Source organism: Sus scrofa, chromosome 15 (assembly GCF_000003025.6).
Source record: "Sus scrofa isolate TJ Tabasco breed Duroc chromosome 15, Sscrofa11.1, whole genome shotgun sequence".
In the NCBI taxonomy this organism is placed as follows: Eukaryota; Metazoa; Chordata; class Mammalia; order Artiodactyla; family Suidae; genus Sus; species Sus scrofa.
The window spans coordinates 46,333,539-46,359,741 of NC_010457.5; the positions used below are offsets into that span (position 1 = coordinate 46,333,539).

At 42.2% G+C, this 26,203-nt stretch overlaps 1 protein-coding gene across 1 annotated transcript in view; it reads left to right on the top strand.

Moving 5' to 3' along the window:
• SNX25 (sorting nexin 25) overlaps positions 1-26,203 on the top strand; it is an 81,438-nt gene that overhangs the window by 26,572 nt on the left and 28,663 nt on the right. Inside the window, 3 exon segments of the mRNA XM_013984049.2 lie at positions 5,573-5,643; positions 22,578-22,759; positions 24,191-24,322. Coding sequence (XP_013839503.2) covers positions 5,573-5,643; positions 22,578-22,759; positions 24,191-24,322 — 385 coding nt within the window.

Sequence of the window (26,203 nt, forward strand, 5' to 3'; positions counted from 1 at the left end):
AATAGTAGATAAATAGGTACTATTATAGAGCAGAAGTAATTTAGGATTTCAGAAAGGTGAAATATTAATGTGAATTAGAGGGATTGGGGATGATTTGAGGGAAGACATAGTATATGTAAGATCTAATTAAGTGGACAAGTAGGGAGTTTTTTCATTTTTGGTTTTTTTTTTTTTTTTGCTTATTAGAGCCTAACCTGTGGCATATGGAAGTTCCCAGGCTTGGGGTCGAATCAGAGCTACAGCTGCTGGCCTACACCACAGCCACAGCAACGCAGGATCCAAGCTGCATCTGCAATCTACACCACAGCCACAGCAACGCTAGATCAACCCACATCCCATTGGATGCTAGTGGGATTCGTTTCTGCTGTGCCGCAACAGGAACTCCCTAATTTTTTTATTTTGGGGCAGATTGTCTTCAGAAGGAGAGAGCATGAGCAAAAGCCTGGAAAGTGACTATAGTTTGGGGAGAGCAGGATGGAAACTCTTCTGGGTTGAAGAGAGCCAGTGCCAAGTTGCAGTGGTAGTGTCAGGTTACTCCTTTGGCAGGGGGAGAAGGGGGGTCGCTGGAGGGGTTGAGCAAGGGAGGAGGCGATGAGAGAGTTCTTTGAGGAAAAGTGTTTCCTCAAGGGTGCTCAAGTTGAGTTGGATGGGGACAAGGTTGACGTCAGGGAGACGGTTAAACTGTTTAACACATTCTAGAAGGCCTGAAATAGAGTGGTGACAAGAGGAAGAGAGGGACCTATTTAAAAGATTCAAAGGACAAATCAGTAGGGCTTTAGATTCTTATTTACTGGGAGGGTGGATATCTAAGATGATGAGATTTTCGAGCCTCTGCATAGAGACTAGAAGGAAGGTCAGAGAGGCTAGTGTAGAAATGGGGAGGTAGGAAAAGCTTCTTGGGTAGGAAACAAGGTAAGGCTAGTTTGAACTGGCTAAGATAGATAAGCAGTTTGGGAAATTTTTAAGATATAATTCTGCCATTTAAATACAGATGCCCTTCATTGTTACCTCTATTTTGCTTTGTAACCCTGGTTCATATACCCACAGATTTACAAATCTGCAATCATAAATGAATGTTCCATTTTGCATTTTAGGATCAGTGTGTCATTAAAATCTATTTTACTGTGGTCTTCATAATTACAAATATTGTGAGCTGAGTGTTTTCCCTTTAGTCTGATATATCTCCAGAGCTCTCTGAAAGCAGATACCACATTGGTGGTATTCATTTCTGTGTGTCTAGGACATGGGAGACAATTAACAAGTGTTTATTTAATGAAAGCACATCGACCACATAGATTATTCTCATGCTTTTCTTTGTAGAAATTGCTATAACAAGCATATGTTTGGAGTTTGGAGACATGTGCTGGAGTTGAGTGAAAAGTCAGTGCTTTCCACTTTTAGAACCTAAGTCCAAGGTTAAATTAAAGACTTGGTGAAAGACTGTTAAACTTTGATGATTCAAGGTTTGCGTTTGCTTCTTATAAGCTATTTTCTTATCTGTTCAGTAACCGGAAGGAAAAGTCACAGAAAGGCTGTTTTTGTGTTTTATTGTTAATGGAGGAATGAAGGCAGTTTCATCAGAAAACTACCTATCTTGGGAGTTTGTGTTGTGGCTCAGAAGTAACAAACCCATTAGTATCCATGAGGACATGGGTTTGATCCCTGGCCTCTCTCAGTGGGTCAAGGATCTGGTGTTGCCCCAGATGTGGCTGGGATTGGATCCCTGGCTTGGGCACATCCATATGCCCTGGGTGTGGCTGAAAAAGGAAAAAAAGAAAAACTATCAATCATTAATGTTCTAGTAAGCCTTCATTGGAGTGGAGTTTCCTAGTGGCACAGTGGGTTAAGGATCCTTTGTTGTCACTGCTGTGGCACAGGTTCAATCCCTGGCTTGGAAACTTCTGCATGCTACAGGCACAACCAAGAAAAAAAAAAAAAAATCTTCCTTTTAGAGAACATTGCCTAGAGATAACTTTTCTATGTATGGAGTCTTTAGAGCTGTCAGTCAGATGGCACTTGGCTGTGAGACTTTTTGATGCAGAGTTACCTAAACAAGTTAGGGATTTATTTTCCTTATGTAATAAGATGTCCTGAGATGGACAGGCTGGGGCTATTATCTTGGCTCAGCGATGTCACTGGACACCTGAACACCTGCTGTCTTCTCCTATCACCGTGTGGCTTTCATCCTCATGGCTGTCTTCATCAGTTACATCCTTGTTCCATGCTGGGAAATTGAGGGAAGGGCGAGAGGAAGAGACCAAAAGGGCTTTTCCATGAAGTCCGCCCCTTTAGAAAGCCTTCCTGGAATCCCCTCCAGATAATTTCTGCTTATATCTCATAGGCTAGAACTATATCAAATGACCATCCCTATCTGCTAGGGAGAAGATTTGCATTTTTAGTGGGCTGCATTACTCTCCCAGATAAATGTGGCTCAGTTAGTGGGGAAGAAAGAGAGAAAAAGTGTTGGCAACAGCAGTCTGCCACAATCTCCAGGTGACACACCGGCAATGCTCCTGACAGCCTGTTCTTTGAGGTGCAAGAGGCAGGCATTGATATTTATATTACACAAGGGAAGAAATAAAAAGGTGGGAATTTGTGAGGCATCCATGAATAGCTATGACTGATGAATTCATGTCTGTCATCTGAGTTTTAGTTGAAAAGCAACAGAACATATTTTGTGCTATAAAAGCGAGCCAAACATAGCATTACATCCTAGAATGCTGTGAGATTTGTGTTCAGAGAGTTGATGTTGAATAGGTTTATTATGAGCAGATTCTTTTTTTTCTTTTTTTAGGGCTGCACCCATGGCATATGGAGGTTCCCGTGCTAGGGGTCTAATCGGAGCTGTAGCTGCTGGCCTAGGCCACAGCCACAGCAACACCAGATCCAAGCCTCTCTTGTGACCTGCACCACAGCTCACTGCAATGCCGGATCCTTAACCCACAGAGCGAGGCTAGGGATCGAACCTGCAACCTCATTGTTCCTAGTTGGATTCGTTTCCGATGCGCCCTGATGGGAACTCCTGAGCAGATACTTTTTTTAATTTTTTTTTTTTTGTGTGTGTCTTTTTGCTATTTCTTTGGGCTGCTCCCGTGGCATATGGAGGTTCCCTGGCTAGGGGTCGAATCGGAGCTGTAGCCATTGGCCTACGCCAGAGCCACAGCAACGCGGGATCCGAGCCACGTCTGCAACCTACACCACATCTCACGGCAATGCCGGATCGTTAACCCACTGAGCAAGGGCAGGGATCGAACCCGCAACCTCATGGTTCCTAGTTGGATTCGTTAACCACTGCGCCACGACGGAAACTCCCTTTTTTAAATTTTTAAAAATTTTATTTTTTATTAAAGTATAGTTGATTTACAATGTTAAGTTAGTTTCTGATGATTCAGTTATACACATAGATATATTCTCTCCCATTATGGCTTATTACAAGATGATGAATATAGTTCCTTGTGTTATAAACTCTAAGTCCTTTTTAAAAATCTCTTTTATATATAGTAGTTTGTATCTGCTAATCCCAAACTCCTATTATTACCCCCTCCTTTCCCCTTTGGTGACCATAAATTTGTTTTCTGTCTGTGAGGCTGTTTCTATTTTGTAAGTAAATTCATTTGTGTCATATTCTAGATTTTATGTGTAGGTGATATTATATGATATTTGTCTTTGAGTTACTCCACTTAATATGATAATCTCTAGGTCCATTCATGTCATTGCAAATGGCGTCATTTCATTCTTTTTTATAACTGAGTAGTATTCCATTGTATATATAAATCACATCTTCTTTTTTTTTTGGTCTTTTTTTTTTTTTTTGTTTTTTTGGTTTTCCAGTGGTTGAATCAGGTGTCTGCTACTCAATGCTTGTCTTTTTAGGGCTGCACCCTTGGCATATGGAGGTTCCCAGGCTAGGGGTTGAATCAGAGCTGTAGCTGCTGGCCTATGCACAGCCATAGAAATGCGGGATCCGAGCTGCCTCTGCAACCTACACCATAGCTCATGGCAAGATCCTTAACACACTGATGAAGGCCAGGGATCTAACCTGAGTCCTCATGTTGAGTCCTAGTTGGGTTCCTTAACCACTGAGCCATGACGGGAACTTCATAAACCACATCTTTTTCTGTTCATCTGTTGATTGAGATTTAGGATGCTTCCCTGTCTTGGCTACTGTAAATAGTGCTGCATGAACATTGGGGTGCATGTACCTTTTCAAATTAGTTTTCTCCAGGTATATGCCCAGGAGTGGGATTGCTGAATCATATGATAACTCTATTTTTAGTTTTTTGAAGAACCTCCATAGTGTTTCCCATAGTGGTTGCACCAATTTACATTCCCACCAATAGTATATGTTTCCTTTTTTCCACACCCTCCCCTTCATTTGCTCTTTGTAGACTTTTTAATGATGGCCATTCTGACCAGTGTGAAATGGTATCTCATTGTAGTTTTGATTTGCATTTCCCTAATAGTGATCTCGAGCATTTTTTCATGTGCCTTTTGGCCATCTGTATGTCTTCTTGGAGAAATGTCTGTTTAGGTCTTTGCCCATTTTTTGATTGGTTTGTTTGTTTGTTTGAGTTATATGAGCTGTTTGTATATTTTGGAAATTAAGCCCTTAATTAGGTTAGGTTGCATTGTTTGAAAATATTTTCTCCTATCCATAGGTTGATGGGAAAATTGTTCATCAGTCAGTATAATTAAGGGATAAGAAACACTGAAGATAGATGAGTTTGGTTAGGGCAATACTTAATAATTGAATAGCCCTTAAGAACTTAGGTTTACAACCTACCTGATTGAATGAGCTCAAAAAGCCACAGCCCCAGTGTTGTACTTGGCACTTAAAATGTAACCTTTATTTTTCCTGACTCAGAGGTGTTCTCAGTTACATGTACATATACCTGGTGTTCTGCTCCAGTGGTTGTCAGCCCTCTCTGTACATTAGAATTACCCGGGGAGCTTTTGACACTTTGGATGGTGGAGTCCCACTGCAGATGCCTTCATTCTCTTGGTCTTCATGTTCTTCTAAATGAGAAGTAATAAGGGAAATTGCGAAGGTAGTGACAGGGGGACTGGAGGATAGCTTTGAGAAGCATGTACCATCCAGTAGAACTTCCTGCAGTGATGAAAATGTTTGCACTGTCCAGTATGGTCCCTGAGGTGCATATAGCTGTTGAGCACTTGAAATGTAGCTAGTGCAGCCAAGGAACTAAAATTGTAGCTTAATTAAAATAGCCCACGTGGCTCGTGGCCACCTTTTTGGACGGTGCACACCTGGGAGGTGGAATCAAGAGGCTCTGGTTACGGATCAGGAGAGGAGGGCAGAGGTGAAGGGTGAAGGATAGAGAGTAGTTGATTGTAACCTCAGAGTTTGTGTCTTCAGTGAGGGGGCAGGTAGTAAGGTTTCTGTACAGAGGTTGGAGTAGGGGGGAGTAAGTTCATGATTCTTACATTGAGGTCTCAGAAATGAGCAGCACCTGGACCACTGACTTAATCCATGTTGGGTGGTTTTAATAATACCTTAAAAAGTAGTATTTTATTCCTATTCAATCTTTTCTTGTTCTCTCTTTTTAAAACTCAGGTATCAGATTGTAGTGGAAATAATCCAGGCAACTACCATTAGCACCTTCCCCCAGCTGAAGAGGCACAAGGGTAAGAACCAGTTTGTTTTCTTCAGTTACACATCCTAAAGGTTCTAGATCTACCCGCAGTCTTCTCTGTCAGACCTTTGGCAAGTATGAGCATTGCATTTAAGTATTTTAAATTTGTTAAAATAGTGGTGTAATGGCATAAGAGAAAATACGTATAATTTCATTCTAACAAAAACTTTTGTTTTTAGTCCTGTGCTCCCTTATAAATTTTATCCATCTGTAATCATAATTTTTAGAATATTAGTCAGTAGATATATAGTGCTTCTGTTTTTAAACTAATCATGGTTTCACAGTTTTTTCTCATATTAAAATTTAATCTTGCTATTCATTCATATTTCTACATTGAAACAATCTTGTAGTCATTTAAATGACTTCTGTGAGTTGATGTTTCATAATTAACCTTTTCCTTTAGTTAAACATTTGTATTGTGAACATCTTTTCTCCTTCTACTCATGTAGATTGAAAAATATACATATAAATGTTCTGTATTTTTTTGTTTCTCTTCAAATAAAGAGATGCTTACCCAGGAATTGATACTGAGGAATTATCAAGGTCTGCATTGACCCCCGACTTCCTTATGTTCCCCTCATATGAGATGTCACAGGGCGTATTACTCTATTGAGGACCAAGCAGCTCTGGATTTGCATCTGGCAGGCAGCTAACACTACTGCCTTGTAGACTAGACTTTCCACAAACATCTCCGCACCCCCCTCAAGTTCCTGTCTGGGAGTGGAGTGCCACAAGGACAAGGAACACTCAGTCCAGAGACTTTAACCTGTGCCTGGGTTTTAATCAACACACCCAGGCAAAGGGATGCTTGGGACTTGTACTTGTCTCTCTGAGTCACACAGAAGGTAGGAGCCATGTTTTTTTAAAAAATGAGGGTATAGACTCTGAAAAGGCGCTTTATTAATCTCAGCCCAGTAAGGAAGATTGTTCAAATGCATTCATTTAAAAACGTTTCCTGGACACAGATAGGTGGTTATGATTTAGTAGTAACACAGTGAAATCTCTGCATTCATCAAGCCCCGAAACTGGGCTGGGAGGCAATCAGATAACACATACAATATACAGTATTTCAGATGGTAACATGTGCCTTGGAGAAAAACACGTTCTACACCTGTTTAGCTGGGGGTGGGGCGCTGGCGTGGTAAGGAATGCTGGCTCCTCTGGAAGCTGGTGGGGGCACTTGGGTAGGATGCTCTCGGGAGACCTCACCCAGGTGGTGACCTGTGAGCCAAGCCTGGGGGCCCTGAGGAAAGTCTGGGAAAGGACAGGTGCAGAACTCTGAGGCAGAAGCACACAAGGCTTGCTTGAAGTGGCCTTTGTGGCTGGAAACGGGTGAGGGGGCAGCAAAACCAGAATCAGAGGTGACAGGAGGCTTGTACTTTTGGGCCTTCTGTGTTTACCTTGACTGAGGATGTCTTTGGAAGCTTTTGAGCAGAGATGTGATGTGATGATTTCTTCTGAGAGTCTGGGCTCTGTTCCTCTCCTTTCCCTCACTGTTCCCGCAGAGAAGATGCTTTATTTTCAGACACTTTGACAGACATTTTAAGGAGAATGCTAAAGAGGGATTTCTTATTGCCACCATTGTCTTTTCTCAGTGCCCCTCCTTGTTATGTGAGTTTAGATGGAAACCTACCTTTCTTACCTTGTGTTAACTGTTAGCTTACTGGGGCTGCTGTAACAAGGGCCATGGAGTGAGTGGTTTAAGCAACAGAAACTTGATTTTCTCACAGTTCTGGAGTTTCGAAGTCTGAGACCAAGGTTGGCAGGGTTGGCTCCCTTTGAGGGCAGTGAGGGGAGAATCTGCTTCAGGTCTCTCTTCTTGGCTTGTAGATGGCTGTCTTCCTCCTGCGTCTTCACATCATCTTCCCTCTGTCCATGCCTGTGTCTGAATTTCTTATTCTTACTAGGTTACCAGTCGTAATGGGTTAGGGTCTTATCCTAAGATGAGCTCATCTGAACTCGTGTCCATCTGTAAAGACCTTGTTTCCAAACAATGCCACACTCACAGATACCAGGCTTTAGGACTTAAATGTATCTTTTGCAATGGGGGTGGGGGTGGCAGACAGAATTCAACACCCAACTTTTTTTTGTTTTGTTTTGTTTTTTTAAGGGCTGAACCTGTGGCATATGGAGGTTCCCAGGCTAGTAGTTGAATTGGAGCTACAGCTGCCAGCCTACACCACAGCCACAGCAGTGTGGGATCCGAGCCGCATCTGAGACCTACACAACAGCTCACAGCAATGCCAGATCCTTAACCCACTGAGTGGGGCCAGGAATCAAACCTACGTCTTCATGGATGCTAGTCAAATTCATTTCTGCTGAGACAGGATGGAAACTCCCAACCCCAAATTTTGTAACTGATAAGTTCAAAATAGCATGGTAGTTCCTTTTTTGTGAGAATACTAAAGGGACTTATTTTCAGTAAGCTCTACAATCACATTCTTATTTACTACATTACTCACCTTTTGGGTTGATTCTGTTACCAGTAGTTAGCTTTTCCTAAATTACTCTTCTTTATGTCTATAGGTTCAAAGTAAGACGTAAAATCTCAGAAAAAAGTAGGATAGCTAAAGCCATATAGGCAATTTCAGCCACAGTGTATCTTCATGTCCAGAACAAAGAGCCCGTGGAATCAGTGTCCTAGCAAATTGTATGGGTCTTTCAAGAATAAGGTGAAGTATAAGTGACAAGAAATGTAAATAGGACTTTATCAAAAATTAAAAACTTGTGTCTGCCATCAGAAAGTAAAAAGACAGCCCATAGAAGATATTTGCAAATCATATGATGTAGAGCTTGTATCCAGAATATGTAAAGAACTCATACAACTCTGTAATCAAAAGACAACCCAATTGAAAAATGGGCAAAGGATTTGCAGAGACACTTCTCTATGCAAAGAAGATATACCAATGGCTAATAATCACATGAAAATATGCCCTAAACCATTAGACATTAGGAAAATTCAAATTCAAACTAATATGAGATACCACTTCGCACCCACTAGAGTGGCTAAAATAGGAAATGGACAGTAGAGTTCCTGTTGTGGCTCAGTGGTTATGAACCCATCCACCTAGTATCCATGAGGATGAGGATTCAATCCCTGGCCTTGTTTAGTGGGTTAAGGATCCAGCATTGCCATGAGATTTGGTGTAGGTCGCAGACATGGTTTGGATCTGGCGTTGCTGTGGCTGCAGCAGCTCCAATTTGACCCCTAACCTGGGAACTTCCATATGCCGCAGGTTTGGTCCTAAAAAAAAAAAAGAGAGAGATAGTAACATGTGTTGGTTAAGGATGTGGAGAAGTTGGAAACCTCATACACTGCTGATGGAATTGAAAAATGGGAAACAGTTTGGAAGTTCCTCAAAATGTTGAGCAGAATTACCGTGAGATGTGGAGGTTTATACCTAAGAGGATTGAAAGCATGTCCCCAGAAAACTTGAATGTTTGTAGTACCATTGCTTATAATATTCCCAAAATGAACCCACTCAAATGGCCACGCACAAAAAGCTGATTTATCCATATAATAGACTCTTAGCCAGCCATAACAAGGAAGCAGTATTGATACATGCCCCAACATGAGTGAATCTTGAAGACATTATGCTAAGTAAAAGAAGAAAGTTCTAGAAGACCACATATTATGGATTTCATTTCTGTGAAATGCCCAGAATAGGCAGATCCATAGAGATAAAGTAGATTAGCAGTTACCTAGGACTGTCAGGGTGGTGAGATGAGATGGCATGGAAATGAGTTGACTGCTAATGAGTACAGGCTTACTTTGGGGAGTGATGAAAATGTTCTACATTTAGATTGTGGTGATGGTTGCACAATTCTGAATATGCTGAATACCATTGAATTGTGTGCAGTAAATGGGTAAAATTTAGAGTATGTGAATTACATTTCAATAAAGCTTTTTTTAAAAACGAATGAGAAAGTGGAGACTGAAAATTCAGTTTCTGGCAAAGCTAGAAAGTGTGTGACCAGTGGCTGCCATAGTCGATAATATACAGCTAATTAGGAATTTCTAGGGGTCCTTAGTGCTTACTCAGTGACTAAATTAAGTAGCATGTTCAAGGGTCTAGCCTGGTTTCTGGCACGTAGGTACTTAGTAAAGTCTTATTTTATAAAGAAAGTTCTCTGATCAAGTGTATTTCTCTGAGTCCTATTTTAAATTACAATTGGGTAGTCCTGGTTGGTTTGGTTTGACTTTGAGCCAGAGAATCTCTTCCTTTCTTAAAGTGTAGGACTCTGCAAAACCAGCTTGAAATAACCTTATAGGCTTAGAGTTGGGGAGAAAGGATTTTCATGCCTGGTAACTTCACATTGGGTTTTGGGGGTTCTGATTTGTTTGCTTCCATGAAAGTCAAAGATCCCACTGTAAAGTAGACCAGTGCCCCAGGGGCTTACTTGGGCCCCTTCATTTAGGGATAAATATCTAGAGCTGTGAATAAATCAGATAAGCCTTTAGAGGAGAGACATAAAGGTGACTGGGTGTCATGTGGTGTTAGCATTTCTGTCTCACTTTGACCATTCGTTCAGTAAATAGAGAACATGTGCTGGGAAATTCTGGGGTGAGGACCAACTGTGACCTCACAAAGCAAATTATTGTGCTTTTTATAGCCTCATGTAGCAAATAAATGTGATGATGTCAGTGTGACCAAAGACTTTTCTATTTAACTTTCCACGTTAGTCTGTATATTACTGGCATATTTTGGTATAATATTTACATTATATTTTTTATCAAGTCCATCAAAAACATGTTCAATATTTTTCGTAAGTTATTTGAGTTCTTAGACGTTTGAAATCATATAAAATTAATTTTTTTTTTTTTTTTTTTTGTCTTTTTAGGGCCCCTTCCATGGCATACAGAGGTTCCCAGGCTAGGGATCGAATCAGAGCTACAGCTGCTGGCCTATGCCACAACCACAGTAATGCAGGATCCAAGCCGTATCTGTGACCTGCACCACAGTGCATGGCAACACCGGATCCTTAACCCACTAAGCAAGGCCAGGGATCGAACCTGAGTCCTCATGGATACTAGTCAGGTTCGTTAACCACTGAGCCATGATGGGAAGTCCTAAAATTAATTTTTGACAAAAGTAATTTTAAAAGTTGATTTCTCATTATTTTCAGGTTGTTGTTTTATAGCATGGTTACAAGTCAAGTCTATTTATGTTCATATTTTTATAATAAAACATTGAAATGTAGTGCCACTGGATGGACATTATAGTCCTGACAGGGTTGGAGAAACAAATGTAATGCCTAGTCATATATGGAAATGGGGAATGGAAATTTAAAAATGTAAAAGTCAATTAGCTATGAAATTTTTAAAAAACATTTTGAAGGATTTCCTGTTGTGGCTCAGTGGGTTAAGAACCTGACTAGTATCCCTGAGGATGCAGTTTTGATCCCTGGCCTCTCTCAGTGGGTTAGGAATCCAGTTTTGCTGCAAGCTGTGTAGTAGTTCTCAGATGAGGCTTGGATCCTGAGTTGCTGTGGCTGTGGTGTAGGCTGGCAGCTGTAGCTCTAATTCGACTCCTCGCCTGGGAACTTCCATATGCCACAGGTGCAACCTTAAAAAAACAAGACAACAAAAAAATGTTTCTGGAATATTCCATTTGGGAGGGTGATGCAGTGCCTAGGAATGAAGCCTAGCAATCTATGGTCCTGATAATGGTGGTGAAAAGGAAGTGATCAATCAGGAAGGTTGTGAAGGTAAGGTCACCTTGCTAGTGACTGATTGGATACAGGGATGAATCAGATGGTGAGCAGTATGGTGCCTGCTGACTTAACAGGTGAGGACACGGCTGTCCAGGGAAGGTAAGTAAACTCATCTGAGGTCGTAAGTCCTTGTCTCCTGCTGTTCCTATTATGTTCCACTGATGCTGGTTGGTGAGATGAGGTTTGGGGGCAGAAGGAAAAGTGCGAGTTAGGAGACCTTGGTTCCAGTCAGGTTCTCCGCCAGCTTCCCAGTGAAACGTGGGCATGTCCTTCATTCCTCTGGGACTCAGTTTCCTTGGTCTTTAGGCTGCCTGCTCTAGGTGACCCTAAAGGGTTTCCCAGTGAAGACGCTGAAGGAGTCAGGAAATGTGTTGGTGTGTGGGACAGCTCACTGGTCCTGGGCGTTCTGGATCCGGACCACAGGAGGATGGAAGAGTGCCTGGCTGGCGTTTCTAAGCTGGGATTCACTCCGTGGGAGAGAGAGCAGTCCTGAAGAGAAGTGTTTGAAAGTTACCAGCATAGGGGTAACAGTTAATAGTCTTCTGTTTCCGCTGTGCCAAGGCATGTATCTTCACACAACCCGTGATTAGAGGGGACCGATGTATTAACAGTCTGAAGTGACTTTTCCTCATAAATAATACCATCTGCTGTCTCACTCTTGAAGCTCATGTGTAGGTGGTTTCAGTTTTAAAGGATTATGTTATAATTTAAGTGCAGATTTTTTTTTTAATGTAAAGGTCACATTGAGCATTTCCCATTGTCCTTTTTCTTTTAATTGAATATCTAGTAGCATATTATTATTGGAAGCAGTTATTGCTTCTCTGTGACCTTTGGAGTTTTGATGTACAGTTGTCAAATAGTTACTTTATCTCACTCTTTCCCGAATTGATCTCTAGTTTATTTCCAGACAGATATTTGTGTTTCTTCTTCCCTGTAAAAGTCACCAAGGAAACCTTGATTTTTAGCATTAAAAGGCTCCCCCTAAATAGAGTTGCTTTGCTGGTTTTTTTTTTTTTTTTTTTTTGAGATCTCTGTGGTTTAGAGAGAGCATGATCTAGTGAAGACAGCATCGGGGAGAGAGTCTGGGAAGAGCCTCAGTCTGTACGTTGCCTTCTTGCTGCCCTGCCTGTCTGCCCTGTTTCCTTAAACTGGGAGAATCAGGCTGTGCCTTGAGTGACCAGGTGGTGATGCTGCCAGGTTGTGTATACAGTTGTAAGCGTTTAATTTCCAGTGTTGTTTCTCCTTATTTCCATGTTCTCTTTGTGAGTAGGAAACTGAAGAAGTTTTAAAAAAGAATGAACAGATGGCAGATCCTAAGAATATTTAGGATTCAAACTAGAGATGGGATATATATACTAAAACATTATGTTGCTACATATAAATGTTTCAGGCAACTCTTTTTCATTTATAATTGTTGATGACTAAGAAATGATATGCAATTGTGAATATATTTTGAGGATTTAAAGAAAAAAATGCCATGTAACAGCTGGGGAGAAATTACCTGATTGTATACCCCGTGAAAGCTTAAGGAATGAACTTGCTGATTTTGCACTGACTTTTCTCAGGATGACAGGAGGGCTGGGGGACCTCTTTACTTTACATACTCAGGATGGTTCAAATAAATCTTCCAAGGCTTCAGCAGACTCCAGCAAATCCACGTAAAACTCTGCACATGCTTTGGGTTCATAATAGATTAGTTTATCTTAAATGAGGAGCAAATTACTCTCCTTAACAGTTTAGAAATTTCAGTTTGATCCTTTTCTTAATGGCTTTTTTCTTTGAAAATTTTGATTTTTTTTTTTTAAGAAATAGATACCAGATGATCTTAAAAGTCTTCACAGTGCCTCAGCTAGTTTAATTGCTAACGTAATTCTAAGGAAGGATAATAATAGAAATAAGAAAAAAAAATTTCGAGACTATCTAACTCAGATCCTTGTCTTTTGAGCAGGAAAATTCGGTATAATTAGAGAAAGAGGTTCTATAGGGCCAATTTACAAATACAGAACAATTTGAAACACTTGGTATCAGAGATTTTAGTCTTTTCACAACATTTTCTTGCCCTGACTGTACTTTATCATCCATTCTGGCCAAACATTGACTGAGTCCTGAATTTTAACTGCTAGTGACATCAGCTGCTTGCTGGTCATGGAATTTGGGAAGTTTGGTACGTCCAACTAGCTGGTCTCAGTGAACATTTTCCCATCTTCGACTTGGCCATCCTGCAGCATGTGGCATTGGCGACGACTCCCGTCTTCCCACACTCCCCCCTGCCTTGGCTAACTCACACTCTGTCATCCCAGTTTGTTTCTCTTCATCCTTATTCATCTCTATTCGGCTTTTAGGTGTTGGAGTTCCTCACGATTTGTTTCTCTTTTACTGTTTTATGCCTGTGCTATACAGTATAGTCACTGTTAGCCAGATGTGGCTATTTATTTATTTATTGCTTTTTGGGGGCTGCATGTGTGTCATATGGAAGTTTCCAGGCTAGGGGTCCAGTCAGAGCTACAGCTGCTGGCCTACACCACAGCCACAGCAACACAAGATCTGAGCCACGTCTGCATCCTACACCACAGCTCATGGCAATGCCAGATCCTTAACCCACTGAGCGAGGCCAGAGATCGAACCCACAACATCATGGTTCCTAGTCGGTTTCATTTCCACTCCACCATGCCAGGAACTCCTGGATGTGGCTATTTAAATTTAAATTAATTGAAAGTAAATAAAAACGTAAAATGGTGGTCCTCAGTCACACCAGTTACATTTCAGATGTTCGGTAACCATGAATGGCTTAGATATGGTTACATATTAGATAGCATGGAGCCTTTCCATCATCACCAAAGGGTAGCACTGCTCTGTGTTATTTCCCTGGTTAGTCTTATCTTTTCCTTTTCTATATGCTGATGACTCTCCAGATTTCTATCTACAGAACCTCTGTTCTGTGCTTTTCTACTTACCCACCTGTTGGCTGAACATTTTTAGCTGGATATCAAAAGACACCTCCAAATGAAAATGTCCAAATTAAGTCACACATAATTGGTCATTTTCTGTAATTTCTTGTCTCTGAATGATATCCTGTCCATCCCCACAAGTCAAAACCTCAGGAGTCATTCTTGTTCATTCCTTGTCTGTCATGTTTTAAAACTAGTCCATTATTGTCACATAGACTGACCTAAATATCTCTCAACTCTGCTGTTTCTCTGCACCACCATTTTCTGCCACCAGTCTCTCTCAAACTATGGTAGTGGCTTCTCAGTTGGCTTCCTTATAGCCACTCCTGCCCCTGTTTAATATATTTTTCATACTGAAGCCGTAGTGATTTTTTAAAAGTACGAATCTTAATCATGTTGCCTCCTTGCTTACCCTTCATTGTCTTCCCATTGTTCTTGGGATCACAACTGTGTGAGGTGAAGCCTCTGTGGTGCCATGGTCCCTGCTTGCTCTGGCTCCACCTCTTTCCTCAGCTCTCCTCCCGTCAGTCCTTCCTCCCTTGGGTCTCCAGCTGCACTAACCTTTCTGTTTCCTCACCTCACCCCCGTTCCTCCTGCCTCATATGCTTTGCAGATTCTGTTTCTTCTTCTTGGAATGCTGCCCTACACTCAGTGTCACTCTGCCTAGATAACTCCTACTTGTCCTTTATATTTTATCTCGAATTTCTCCTCTTTGCTCACAGCCCCACCTCCATGATCCTGGGAAGATGAGAGAGCCCTTAGTTCATGTCTGTAGAGAAAGGACACTGAAGGTTATCTCATCACCAGAAATAGGTCTTCAGTCATTCAGCAAACATCTTTTGAGTGCCATGATGTAGCAGGCTGTTCCTGACCTTCAGGAGCTCACAGTCTAACGAGGAGACAGGTAGACAGACAAAAGTACAGTACAATTGATAAATTCGGCAAATGTGCGGGTTCAGAATTCAGTAAGTAGCACAGTGTGGAGTGTTCAGCTGTACCTAGGACAGAGCTTGAGAGAGGCGTTCCCTTAAGCGTAGCAGAGTTTGGTCAGAAAGACTGAGTGGCTTTCATACCCTTTGGGGCTTGTCAGGTGGACCCGGCTAGATGGCACCACACATGCCGTTCTGTGTGGGTTCTGTTAGGTGAGACCCTGTGGATGTTGGGATGTAATGGAGCAGTGGGCCTTGGCAGGAAGGCAGCAGCTGATCCTAAAGGGCTGTATGAACTGTCTGAACTGCCCTAAGAAGTCTGGGCTCAATCCTGCAGAGCAGTGGTCCTCCGTGGTTGAGTGCCTCAGAATCACCTGGAGGGCTCGCTGGGCCCTGCCCCAGAGTCTCTGGTTCTGTGGATCCGGAGTGGGCCCTTAGCATGTGCATTCCTCGCCACTCCCCAGAAATGCTGTGCCACTTCTCCAGGAGCTGCTGCTGCAGAGTCGTGGGTCTGTTCGCCTTTGCCTTTTAGCACCCAACTCTCTAGTTCTTTATTTACAACTAGAACAGCCCAAGTAGCTGAGAAATGGGCTAGTCATGTTAACTGGCTGCTGTAGTCTGAATACTTGGGTCCCCTTAGCTTCTTTTATTGAGGAGCTCCCGTCGTGGTGCATCAGAAACAAATCCGACTAGGAACCATGAGGTTGTGGGTTCGATCCCTGGCCTCGCTCAGTGCGTTAAGGATTTGGTGTCGGCATGAGCTGTGGTGTAGGTCACAGACACAGCTTGGATCTGTCGTTGCTGTGGCTGGGGCGTAGGCCGGCAGCTGTAGCTCCAATTAGACCTCTAGCCTGGGAACCTCCATATGCCGCGAGTGCGGCCCTAAAAAGCAAAAAAAAAAAAGGGGGGGGGTCTTTTATTGAAATCTTAACATCCCAACCTGATGGTATATGGAGGGTGTGAGTCGTTTGGCTAGCAGCCTCCTGAATGGGCCTGGTGGCTTATAAAGGAGACTGCAAGATCCCCAGCCTCTCCCAGCTCATGAGCACACAGCAAGGTGGCCATCTGCAGCTGACAAGAGGACCTTCACCTCATCTCAGTTGTGCTGCCACTCTGACCTCAGTCCCAGTCCCACTGTGAGAAATACATTTGTGTTTTTTAGAACCAGCCAGTCTGTGGTGTTTGGGTGTAGCCTCCTGAACTAAGACACTGGCCAAGTGTAGGAATTCCAGTAGTCATGGAACATTTGCTAAATTTTCCCTGTGGTTTGATGTGAATGAGCCCAGTATTTCAGCTCCCTTTAAAGCTTTTTTCCCTGCTACTGTTCTGGATCTGAAATGTTATCAAGAATCGTTAAACTGATTCAAGTGTAGTATTTACTCAGCTGACTGCAGAGAAGAACATGATGTTGATTTGAGTCTGATAGAAACTGCTCTACATAAGAACTACACACGTGGGGTGACACGCCCATGTGTAGACTGGGGGGCGTTGGTAACATGTGCATCTTGTTTAGGGTATAAGTAAAGAGTTTGGGAATTGAATATATCAAGAACTGTAAAAGAACTTCAGAATACATTGACTGTGTATACACACAGAGTTGTTGATAAGAACCATAATGATTTCCATTAGAAATTACTTTTTAATAATATTAATTATCCAAAGTGGGACTTAAAGATGTCCCTGCCTGAAAGAAAGAGCTCGTCTCTCTCTTAGGCCTTAATAACACTCTGATGTGATCTGATTTCCTAGTGTTGTAGTCCTTGGACACAGTTTCTGATTTATGAATGACCTCAGCTTCATTAGGTGTTGCAGGGCCCTTGCCGGGGTTTCTCCCTGTCCAGCCCTCCTGCCCGCCCTCCTCTATCAGGCTTCGCAGCCCTATCCCTTCTCCGCCTTGGGGACTGAGGGTTCGGGGCACTTCTGTTATACTCTCTAGTCTCATAATTGTGTATGCGGCTCTACTCCCAACTCTTGACCCCAGAAAACCCTAGTCATGTGTTCTAAGACATGCATTTATACAAATAAAGTTCAGGTCCAGAGATTTTAAGCAGGGTACCCAGTTAGTCACACCCTGACCCAGAACTTGAACCCACATCTCCTGGCTGTAGTCTTGGACTCTTCCCACTCCCCTGCTCACTCACACAGGTGGATGCTGTGAGAGTCATGCTCAAAACTTAGTAATGGGCCAGATCTGCATTCTGAGTGTCTGTCTACCATCTGTTCAGGTCATAGTTCTAATTTGGGGGCAGGGCTGTCCCCATAAGTTCATGTGTGCATTTAACTGATAGGACATTATTATTTTAAAAATGTATGCCAGGCCCGTTGGAAGGCCTTAAACCAAAGGAAGTGCTGGGTGTTTCAGCACCTGTGCTATTTAAAGGAGAGAAATAGAAGCTATGCTGCGGGCACCCTGACAAGGCCTCGCCAGGACTGCGAGCTCTCTGTGAGAGCTTTACAATGTGAGAGGTTCTGCCATCAGCTCCTGCTAAGATCTCTGCTCATCCTCACATAAACTTGCTATTAAAGTGGAGCGACACCGTAGACTTCAACATTTCAGGTGTTTGGTGTGGTAAGAGAATCCCACTTTGGCCTCAAGTTGAAAAGTATAGTCAGTATTTTTTAGTTCCTGGGCAGCTTTTAAGGTGAGTTTCAGATAACTTCGAAGAAGTATGTGACAATTGGTGACTACTGAGAATGGCCATCAGCCTCATGGTAAGAAGGGAGCATCAGTTCTCCTTTTGAAACTTGACTAGTTCCTCAGTAAATACGTATCTGCTTCTTGAACCCTCTTCTCAAGGGGACTTCTCAAAACTCCTTTTCTGTGTTCGAGAAGGATTTGAGGACCTGTTAGCCTGTCAGTGTGGATGGAGGGCTGACATTTTCAAGTGAGGAAACCCCCTAATCCCTTCCCTGGATTGCCTGGGGATGGTGGGGGGGCGTATGAGTGTATATGGGGAGCATGACCTCGTGCTGGGAAATCAGGGGAGGGGGGAGTGCAGCCTTGTCTCCTTTACCCTCACAGAAGCCATGCCTCTGTTAGTACTTCTTATGGGGTGGGGGTACAGTTTTGCCCCCTAGGGGAATGGGGACATTTAACAAGGTCTGGAGACATTTTTGGTTGTCACGTTTTGGGGGAAGGGATGCTATTGGCATCTAATGGTAGAGGCCAGGGATGCTGCTGAACACCCCACAATGCATAGGACAGTCTCACAGCAAAGGTTTATCCACTCAAAATGTCACTGGTGCTGAGGTTGAGAGATCCAGCTGTGTATCATTCATGGAAGTCCTCAATTAGCCTGCCAAGGAATTAGCTGCAGTTCAGCTCTGCCTTGGAATTCAATAGCATGCTGGAGAAAAGAAATACTCTGCTATTGCTGATTTTTGATAATTAAAAAATACAGTGGTGCCATCTTTATCCAGTTATACTTGAGCTATTTTTAGAGTCCTTGGTTGCACTGTAAGTTACTTCATTCCCTTTTGCCACATTAGAAATAGAACCTAAGAGTTGTCTCCTGGTGTTTTTGTTTTTCTGCAAATCACTTTACTTTTTTTTTTTTTTTTTTTTTTGTCTTTTGTCTTTTTGTTGTTGTTGTTGTTGTTGCTATTTCTTGGGCCGCTCCCGCGGCATATGGAGGTTCCCAGGCTAGGGGTTGAATCGGAGCTGTAGCCACCGGCCTACGCCAGAGCCACAGCAACGTGGGATCCAAGCCGCGTCTGCAACCTACACCACAGCTCACGGCAACGCCGGATCGTTAACCCACTGAGCAAGGGCAGGGACCGAACCCGCAACCTCATGGTTCCTAGTCGGATTCGTTAACCACTGCGCCACGACAGGAACTCCCCAAATCACTTTACCTAAGGAAGAACTCGGCAGAAGTTTGAGAGCAGAAAGCAGTTGTATGGTAATGTTCATAGGTCTGCTGAAACGTCCTTATGGGACTTGATTTATGTCTAATACAAATGTCTTTAAATGACCCCATTTCCTTTTGTTCTGACCACCGTAGACTCTAGACACTCTAGGGGGAAAAGCAGTAAACAATTATAATAAATTGTTATCACTTGCATGTTCTTCAGCACACATTTAAAGAGCCACTGTCACCCAGTGAGTCACCTGCCACTGTTTCTCATCTCAGCCTTCTTTGTTTTTTTGCTTTTAAGGACCACACCCATGGCATACGGGAGTTTCCAGGCCGGGGGTCGAATCAGAGCTACAGCTGCCACCTCCACCACAGCCACAGCAGCTCAGGATCCTTAACCCGCTGAGCAAGGCCAGGGACCGAATACTAGTCAAGTTTGTAACCGCTGAGCCACAATGGAACTCTTCAGCCTCAGCCTTTTTTTTTTTTTTTTCCCCTGTCTTTTTTGTCTTTTTAGGGCTGCACTGCGGCACATGGAGGTTCCCAGGCTAAGGATTGAATTGGAAGTACAGCTGCTGGCCTACGTACGCCACAACCACAGCAATGCTAGATCGGAGCCGCATCTGTGACCCACACCACAGCTCACGGCAATGCCAGATCCCCAACCCACTGAGTGAGGCCAGGGATTGAACCTGTGTTCCCATGGGTGCTAGTCAGATTCGTTTCTGCTGAGCCGGAATGGGAACTCCTCAGTCTTCTTTTTTTAAGCTAGGTTAAACATATGATTAACCCGGTTTTTAAGGGCTCAACAGAGAGACCACTGCGGGAGTCTGGCTTGAGCTGGGCCTGTGCCTCGTGCACCCACTTGCCTGCACTTTCTCTCGATGTGGAGATGTCTTGACTGGACAGGTTCACAGGTCACAAAGAGGTGTATTCATCTGCATCTCCGGATTTATAAGGATTTTTGCCTGGCAGCCCCTTGGGCTGCAGGAGCTCCCTGTTAGTCACTTAGCCCTGAACGAGGCATTATTTTCTGAGACAAAAATAAACAGGCTTGTCTGAGCAACAAGCTGCTGTTGTGTTTGTTGGCAACAAGCTTTGTGATCAAACAATGGCTTTGTCTTGACCTTAACAAATGGGAGGCATTCCCGAGAGCAGACAACATTCAGCCAGGACACTAGAATGTTTTCTCAGCCCTGCAGCTAGGTTTTAGGGGAAGGTTGATTGTTTTTTCCTTCCCTTTGTAAATTGCCTGAGTTCTTGTCCTTTAGGAAGGCTTTTAAGTTTTCTCAGGAGAAAAATGTGGTGGTTGTTAAATGTGTGTCAGTTTTTTCCCCATATGTGTCTCTCTCTTGGTTAGCCTATTTCAACCCAAAATTAAAATTATGGTCTAGGTTTAAATTTTATAAAAGGCAACTTTTTGGTCCCTTTTTAGGGTAGCTTAAATGTTATACACAGAATTTAGAATTTAAGGATATATGTTTAAAATACTTAAATGCATCTAATGCAAAATGGTTTAAAGATATATGCTCTAAATCTGTTTAAAATAATGTAATCAATGCAGAATAATGGAATTTAACTGTAGGAGTTTAAGCTTCTCATAATCTAAGTAGAATGTAAATAACAAGAGCTTTGGAAGTAGGAAAAAAAATGAATGCTGAAAAATGTACTATTCCAAGCATGTATTTCTTTAGGTACACATACAGATAATTTTAGTTTACAATAGGCTAATTTGGGGGCAGACTTCATTTACTTTCATCTTCCCACTAAGGGGGCTCTGAAATGCTCTTTTTTTTCCCTCTCGAGATATATGGTGAATGAGGCTGTTCTTTGCTCAGGGCCTCTCTTTCAGCCAGCCATAGGACCAGTTGAGAAACCATCACTGAAGTCAAATGAAAATACCTCCTCAGCACACAGATGAAAAACATCCTATAATATCTGAGTGGCCCTCTTGAACAAGGCCAACTGTTGCCCTGAAGTCGTTTGTGATAAATACCAGAAAAAGCTCCTCCGAAAGATAAAATGTTTTGTGGTCCTTATCTAAGTTTTTTCAGTGAATTTGCTCAGCCTGCCAAGCGCTATTTTAAGTCTTTGCGCAGATTGACTCAGTGTGACTTGAGGGTGGTCACGGCTACCCTGGGGAATTGGAGGTCTCCCCAGGTGTGTAAAGCTTCACTGAGACTCAATGTCCAGGGGCGCCGAGAAACAAAACACCGACCCTCTTGTATTACTGGTAGTTCCAGCCTAAGCCAGGTGTGTTCTGACTCACCTCAGAGCTGTGACCTGACCTGCCCAGGAAGGTTTATATCCACCCAGTGGTGGCCATGGCCTTGAACACTGCCTAAAACAGCCTCATTGTGTTCCTGAAGTGAGCTTGCCTTCCACTTTACACCATGGGTGTCATACTTTTCACACTTTCCCAGCTTTCCACCAGCCTCTGACCCTTGCCCTTTTTACCCACCTTCCTTTAAGCAGATAACATCACTCCCTACTTCCAGAGAATAGAATCCACATGAGGGGAATTGCCCCAGCTCCCAGCCACAGTCTCCAAACTCGCTTGTGTCTATACCCATCTCCTGTGCCCTCTGTGTTACTGCAGTGGAGGAGATGACCCTTCCCAAAGTCAGTCTCTTCACCTGCCTACTGGACACCGCTCTAATCTGTCGCCTTTTCCCCTCTTAACTGGTTCCTTCTCATCAGTTTTAAAACCAGCTCATTTCTTACCCATTAAAAAAAAGAAAAATGCCTTCTCTCAACCCCAACTCCTCCCTGCCTTCAGGTTGTATATGCAGAGCCAGTCCATTCTCCACAAGGAAAGGCTCAATGCTTAGTTGTTTTTAAAAATTAATTTTGAGTTCCCATTGTGGCTTAGGTTAAGAATCTGACATAATATCTGTGAGGATGTGGGTTCCATCCCTGGTCAGTGGGTTAAGGATCCAGTGTTGCCGTGAGCTGTGGTATAGGTTGCAGACGAGGCTTGGATCTGGCATTGCTGTGGCAGTGGTATAGACCTGCAGCTGCAGCTTGGATTCAACCCCTAACCTGGGAACTTCCATATGCTGCAGGTGTGGCCATAAAAAGGGAAAAAAACAGGTGCATAAAATGTCAAAAAAATTTAATTTTGTGTGAGTTTTTTGCTTTTACTTTGAATTATGTAATGTCTGCTTAAGGATACAAGCCATTGTAAATGTTTTTAATTTTTTAAATGTCTTGCTAAGACCACATAGCTTTCGGTAGTGGAGCCCAAGTTCTAACCTGATTCCAGACTCCAGTGGCAGCTGTCCACTAGAGTTGATGTGGAGGTCGTGATCTTGGCCACAGCAAGCACCTCCATACTCTTTTCCATAGTGGCATTTCTTTAGCACCCACTGATGTTCAGAAGGTACCACATCAGACACTAATCTGGCCCAGAGTTGTTGTGTTCCCTCCTCTGTACCTTGTCCTCTGACCAGCTATTGACCATCTATCTCATTCAAGGAAAAGAGACTGCGGCCATGAAAGCTGATCTCCTGAGGGCCAGGAACATGAAAAGGTACATCAACCAGCTGACTGTGGCCAAGAAGCAGTGTGAGAAGAGGATCAGAAATCTGGGAGGCCCTTCCTATGACCAGCAAGAGGATGGGGCCTTAGATGAGGGGGAAGGGCCTCAAAGCCAGAAGGTAGGACTTGATAGTTTCTTGATTTGCCATTTCCCATTTGTTACGAACACTGGTGTAAGAGCAGCCCTCACTTCTTGGTATTTAACCTAAGATATAGATCCAGAACACAGACTCACTCACATGTTTGTTTTTGTGTGTCACAGAGCTGTATTGCTTAGTGTCCTTGTGAGTGGTAATAGGTGTGATAGGTGTGGGGTGCCTGTGTGTGCACGTGCCTGGGTGTGTCTTCCTGTCCCCCCTTTGCCCTTCCACAATCCCACGGGAGCATTTTATACTGTCAAGGGCCCAGTCAGGTTCCCCACTATGAATTGGATAGAAGTTACCACCAGTGAAGTAGAAGGTCTCTTATAGGTTATTTTCTTTAGAGCACGCACCACAATGCTTCTCCCTATCCCCTTTTTACAGGTGAAGAAACAGAGTGGTTTAAAGTAAATTGCCTAATAAGGCCACGTGGATAGGAAGAGGCAGAACTAGATGAAAACCCAGATCTGGTTGATTCACAAATCTGAGTGCTTTCTCACCAAACGATAACATGTCAGCAACTGTTTTTGTGCAACAAAACTTTGGACTGTCTGATACCAGTCCAAAATCTTAAATCACAGACTTTAGTATATATCAGTTTTAAGAATCTTAAAAAGGCAAGTTTCCTTTTCATTGCACTATATTTAGAGGTCATTTTTTTATTACTAATTAATAACAAGGATATAAGATTTAACTTCCTTCTAAATTAATTTGAGGCATTTCTCCTAATTGAATCATGAATTATTGTGAAAGTCATCTGCTTTCTCATATTACAGGGGTCCATACTCAAGATCCTTTCCACTATGTCTTTAGTTTTTCTGGAAGTATGCAAAATAGTAAATAAAGGTGTAATTTTGGTACATCCATACAATGGAATATTGTGGACCAACTAAAATGATGCTTACAAAAGATTTTTTAATGAATGTGATATTATGAACAAAAAGATTTTAAAGTATAGAATCATTTGTAGATTTCCTCTGCTATATAAAAATATGGAAAGCAAAAATGCCAAATTATTAAACTCCATCTTCCTGGTCTTTTACACATTTCTTTTCACTTTTTCTTAATTGGCAGGGATTGCTTTTAGCAATACATCCCATAAAGGTAGGGATTTTCGTCTGTTTCATTTCCTAGAAATGTGCCTGATACAGAGATGTCAAATAAATCTTTTGCTGCATAGGTGAATGATTAGTAGAAAATTGGTATTATTGAATGTATAGATTTTGAATATTCAATAGACTTTTTCCATTGAAAATTTAGGAAGGTGAGAGACATGTCGTATTACATGGACTATGACCTTAGAAAATGGGGCATTTTTTCCTGAATGTAGAAATGAATCCTTTGGCAGTTCAAGCACACCAGTATTTAAAATTCAGTTTTTTAAAGCTTTTTCTTAAATTCTCTTACTAGATTCTTCAATTTGACGATATCTTGGCCAGTACTTTCTACCGAGAGCACTTTCGAAATTACATGGAAAGGATGGACAAGAGAGCTCTGATTAGTTTTTGGGAGTCTGTGGAATATTTAAAGAACGCTAACAAGGTAGGGTATATAGGCTTAGAGGAATATTAATTACTAGCTGATGAAAACTTGTGTTTTAGACAGTATCTGTGTTTCTTCGTAGAGCTGTAAGTATATGTTAAGAGAATATCTTAAACCAAATATATTGTTGGCATTATGTTCTAGCCCATAATGGTAAATATAATTAGATTTTATTTTTACAGAAAGTTTGTTTTGTTTTGTTTTGTTTTGTTTTTGTCTTTTTAGGGCCCGTACCCACAGCACATGGAGTTCCCAGGCTAGGGGTCAAATTGGAACTGTAGCTGCCAGCCTACACCACAGCCACAGCAATGCCAGATCTGAGCCTAATCTGTGACCTTTAGGACAGCTCACAGCAATGCCGCTGGGTCCTTAAACCCACTGAGTGATGCCACGGATTGAACGTGCATCCTCATAGATGCTAGTCAGATTCGTTTCTGCCGAGCCACGACGGGAACTCCCAGAAAGTACTTTGAATGTGTAGTCAAGAGAAAAAGATTTGCCAGTGTATCCAGATAGTGAATTTAGTTTAGGTAGTTATTTTTTAACCCATCATAAGATGTCATATAGGAGTTCTCGTCGTGGCAAAGCGGTTAACGAATCCGACTAGGAACCATGAGGTTGTGGGTTCGGTCCCTGCCCTTGCTCAGTGGGTTAACGATCCGGCGTTGCCTGAGCTGTGGGTAGGTTGCAGACGTGGCTTGGATCCCGCGTTGCTGTGGCTCTGGTGTAGGCCAGTGGCTACAGCTCCGATTCGACCCCTAGCCTGGGAACCTCCATGTGCCGCAGGAGTGGCCCAAAGAAATAGCAAAAAAAAAAAAAAAAAAAAAGAAGTCATATATATTCCCACATTGCTATTATAATGAATTTGATCTTGTCACCTATACCTGAGTCTCATAACCTTATTATTTTTAATATCGTAATGTGCACGTTTTATGCTACTGTTCTTTTATTTCATTTAAAATATGATTGTGTTAAGGAAGACGTAAAATAATTTTTGATTACAGATGCCTATTACAGTACAAAGCCCAACAATAAGCACTGTTATTGCACTTATCATGTTCCTAATGTATATTTAAGAATTAAATTGAAGAGTGTGAATTATGTCTATAAACATATGTATGTACAACATGTATAATACATGTATTTTGAAAAGCTTTTTAGAATAAGCACAAAGAGCACCATGTCCATTATATGAAGCACCACTTCATATGAATGTTGCTAGAGCCAAATGCCAACTTAAAATACATAGGTCACAAACTACATTGGTTAAGAAACTAAATCAAGTCCCAGTGTTTTTAAATCTTCTCAGGAATGTCTTTCATTGAATTTATAAGCCGCAAGTTACCTCATTTTAGTCAGTGTAGTATTTGCCAACTTTATTTCTCATGTTCCAAACTTGACTTCAAACTTGACTTTTGGCTGCTCTCAGGGAAATATTGTAAAGACCAATCTAAAAAATTTTTCTACACTACTACTGAAAACAAGTTGAACAATGTTAACGGAATAAGAGGATACAGCGTCCTCAAATAGCTAGCTATATGTTGACCTAGCAAAACTGATTTGGATGCTCATTTTATTCCTAATAGTCATTAAGTTATTTGTGTTCATTTTTTGCTACTCTTGAAGACTTTGCATAACATTCCTAGAGTCAATGAGTTGTCTCTTGTGGCAGTGTAAAGATTATGTTAATACAAAGAGATTTCCAAGAAGTGACCTAAGTGTAATGTTTAAGACCAAGCTGTCTGGGAGTTCCCGTCGTGGCGCAGTGGTTAATGAATCCGACTAGGAACCATGAGGTTGCGGGTTCGATCCCTGCCTTGCTCAGTGGGTTAAGGATCCGGTGTTGGCTGTGAGCTGTGGCATAGGTCGCAGACTCGGCTC